Here is a 3,702-nt window from a genome sequence, read left to right as displayed (position 1 = left end):
ACGAAAATTCTAATACATAACTTAATGTTTATATGATATTTTTATTTTGCACTGACACACTGCAATTTACAGCTAACCTAACAAGGCAACAACTTAACTCCAATATTAGGTTATTATTTTGTTAATTGTTAGAGAAGAGGAAAAAAGGATTTGAACAATATGAATTAAGAATTATTGAAGTGTGTGAGCGCCTATTTATAACGCACACATCTCAAGTCTCAACACTTTCCGTTGGCCCTTTGCCTTCTCTTCTCTCTCAGATCTGCTTCGCTGGTAATTCTTTCGCTCTGTTTTCTCTCTTTTTCTTTTTGTTTTCTTCCCGTTTTCTCGTAAGAATTAGGGTTTTGTTTCTCCTTGCTTCAATTTTCATCGAAGAAATACCCTCTGTTTCTGTGATAATTCTTCATTTCTCTTCAGGATCTAAAACCCTCCATTTTTATACTTTCGTTTGATCTCTGCTTTTTTTTTTTTATGTGGGATTTTTCTCTGTGCTTCATTCGTCCCTCGTGTTCAGATCCTTTATTAACATTTATTTACTATTATCTTGTTATTAAATTTAATATAGAATTATACATTGTGGAGGTGTGGGTATATATATGGGGTTTATGCTTTGAGGGTTAAGATTGATGTGATCTCATTTTAATTCTTTGTGTTTTGCTTATTCTTGTGCTTGTACTGTGAAGTTTGTTGTTTTGTTTGTGGTTCGTTTAGAAGCTGATTCCCTTGGGTACATTTGTTCCAAAGGAATGGGGGAGATTTATACGCGGACATTTTAATTGTATGTAATGTATTTAACCTATTAACCTATTTGCCAAAAATGATGACGATCATTGTAGTGTCATAAAAAGTCTGGTAATGAAGCTATTTATTTGAGACTTGGTTAATTTTCAAGTAAGCTAGTATGAAAGCAACCTCAATTAACTGTGGTTTTAATATTTATACACCCCAGCTAATTTTCTTCCTTCCGTATTCATCGGTTGGTTTTTTCCCCCTTTCGGGAAAGCAGTTGAAGAGTATGGGTCGTGGAGTTAGCAGTGGCGGCGGGCAAAGTTCATTAGGTTATCTTTTTGGTAGCGGAGAGGGAGAGGCCCTGAAACCAGCACCAAAAAATAGCCAACCTGAAGCACAGACCGTAAATGATGTGCCTCCTCCTAAGCCAGCACCTCCTAAAATAACAATAGACCCAAACAAGCCTGCTGGTATCAATAGCAATTCTATAGATGGCCAGAATACGGGCAACTTCATCACGGTACTTCCTTTACCTTGATTGCATCTTTTTCAAGCTCTAATGCATCAAGTCATGAAGGTTAAGTACACTATAATAGATTGAAGCTGGTTTACCACTGCTGAATGCTGAGCATACACTCTTAGAAAAGCAGCATCGTCTATAATGGAAAATGAAATTAGGAAAATTAAAATGATTATTTAAGTTCTTTCAAGTTTTAACCTTACACATGATCACTATATGTTCACACTTTAGAATAAAAGATTGAGCCCTTAAGTATGCTTATATAAACTGTAGTGTATTTGTTATGACAATTGGTTTTGTGAAATGTACTATGCTTAGTGGGATAAAGTGCATTAAGATGATGAGAAATAACAACATATATAAAAACTATATATCCGACTTTGTCTCAATGAACTTTCTAATTCTACTCAGCTTGAGTTTTCTTGCTAGTGGTTGTTCTGCTCATGGTTAGATTATATTTTTTGAGGAATTTTTTGTAATTGATATCTTGTTCTATCTAATTTGACCACAGGACCGACCTTCGACCAAGGTCCATGCTGCCCCTGGCGGGGGCTCCTCTCTGGGTTACCTCTTTGGTGGACCAGGTGATGCAAAATGATATATTGCTTGCGAAGCTTTTGGCACGCTGAATGATTTTTTCCTTTTTGGGTGAAAACACGATGGAATGAATGAATATATAATGTAATATAAGGTTGTGGTTGTGGGGATAAGTCAATCAAGAATGCTATAATACATGTGCTAAACATCTATTACAAACCTGTGCTTGTCAGAAACAAATATTTCTGTTTTTAAATGTCGATTTCTCTTGTAGTTTTGTATTTTATGTGTTCCTGGTAACCCTTTTCTGTTGTTATTACCACCACGTTTGGTTGATACGAATAACTCGTGCAATTAGTATTTTTATTCCTAATAATATTAGGAAATATAAATTTTTTAAAATTATGGTTATTTTTATTAGTAATAATATTTTTGGAATATAAATTTTTTAAAATTATGTTTACTTTGTTCTGATAATATAGGTTATGCATTTATGTATAGAGATTTATAAAATTAAATTATTTTTACAAAAAAAAGTTATAGATTGATAAAAATTTTTGACTAAGTCTAAAGTCTCTCTAGATAAAAAATTAAATAATAAAAGTTTTAATTATTATTTTTACATAAAAAAGTTTATTTTTTATTAATAATTAATTTTAACATTTGTTATCTAAAATTTGAAATAATTTAATACGTATATTTTTATATTTAATTAGATGTTAAGTTTGTTACACAAATAGAAATAATTAATTTTTATACTTGTTATTTAAAAATAATATTTTTTCTTTATATATATAAAAATATAATTAGATATTAGTATAAACAATTATATTGATAGTTATAAAATTAACTCAAAATAAATTTATTTTAAACAATTAAATCTTGATTCTAACTTTTAATTATAATAGTTATAAGATTAACTTAAAATAAATTTATTTTAAACAAATGAATCTTGATTCTAATTTTTAATTATATTATTAGTATTCTCTCTAAATTATATGTAATAAAAAAAATATCAAATGACATTTTAATTTGTCAAATTACTAATATAAAATATAAATTATATATAGAGTGAAAATGATAGAAAGAAATAAAAGAAATAGAGGTAGATGAGAGAATTTAGGGAGTTTATTAATTTTAGAAAAAAATATTTTTTCTCAATTTTAATAAGAGTGTCATGTGACATATTTAGTTATTAAATTAGATAGTAATATATGATATATGATACATAATATAGGTATATTTTAATTTTAATTTAATATTTGAATTTTAATTTTAATGTAATTAAAAAATGTCATGTTGTACATTTTGATTGTCAAATTCGTAATTAGTTATTGATAATAATATATAAAAGAGATAGAGTAGTTGAAGGAATGAGAGAGATAGAGAAAAGAAGAGGGAGGTAGGAAAAACTCTTTAATTTTGAAGAGAAATATTTGATTTCAATTGTAATGAAAAATTAACATGTGGCATATTTTGGTTGTAAAATTAGTAGGAAGGAAGGAAAAATTCTTTAATTCTAAAGGGAAAAATTTGATTTCAATTACAATGAGAGAGTGACATGTGACACATTTTTGTTGTAAAATTAGTAAAGAGAAAAAGAGAATTTATTAATTTTGGAAAGAAAGATTTGATTTTAATTACAATAAAAAGTGATATGTGACATATTTTAATTGCATAATTAATAATAAATAATAGATATTAAATATTGATAATGTTATGATGCTACAATATAATTCAATAGAATATATATGTCATAATTTTAAGTTAATAAATTTCTTCTAGATTTATATGGAGAGAAATCCTTAAGTTAAATTTGATGCGTCTAGTTCATTATTAGATTCCAATGAAAATTTTTTAGCTTAAATTTTATTGATGATTCTTGTGGATCAAGCGTCTGTTTGAGAAGTTTTAAA

The 3,702-nt window shown here is 27.8% G+C and overlaps 1 protein-coding gene across 2 annotated transcripts; it reads left to right on the top strand.

Annotated features, from left to right (window-relative positions):
- LOC112801591 (protein SPIRAL1-like 1) lies at positions 1-2,067 on the top strand. Of its 2 annotated transcripts, none has more exons than XM_025844406.3 (3): positions 1-273; positions 1,007-1,249; positions 1,761-2,067. In XM_025844406.3, exons 2-3 carry the CDS (start codon positions 1,016-1,018, stop codon positions 1,845-1,847), a joined length of 321 nt encoding a protein of 106 aa, XP_025700191.1. In that variant the 5' UTR covers positions 1-273; positions 1,007-1,015; the 3' UTR covers positions 1,848-2,067. The 2 variants fall into 2 exon arrangements, with proteins under 2 accessions (XP_025700191.1, XP_025700192.1); XM_025844407.3 differs by having other exon boundaries at positions 139-273; positions 950-1,249.
- Positions 2,068-3,702: the final 1,635 nt, after the last annotated feature.

The sequence above is a fragment of the Arachis hypogaea genome, chromosome 5 (genome assembly GCF_003086295.3).
Source record: "Arachis hypogaea cultivar Tifrunner chromosome 5, arahy.Tifrunner.gnm2.J5K5, whole genome shotgun sequence".
Taxonomy (NCBI): Eukaryota; Viridiplantae; Streptophyta; class Magnoliopsida; order Fabales; family Fabaceae; genus Arachis; species Arachis hypogaea.
The sequence above is the reverse complement of the archived record's forward strand: the minus strand, read 5'-3'. Positions and strand labels throughout refer to the sequence as shown.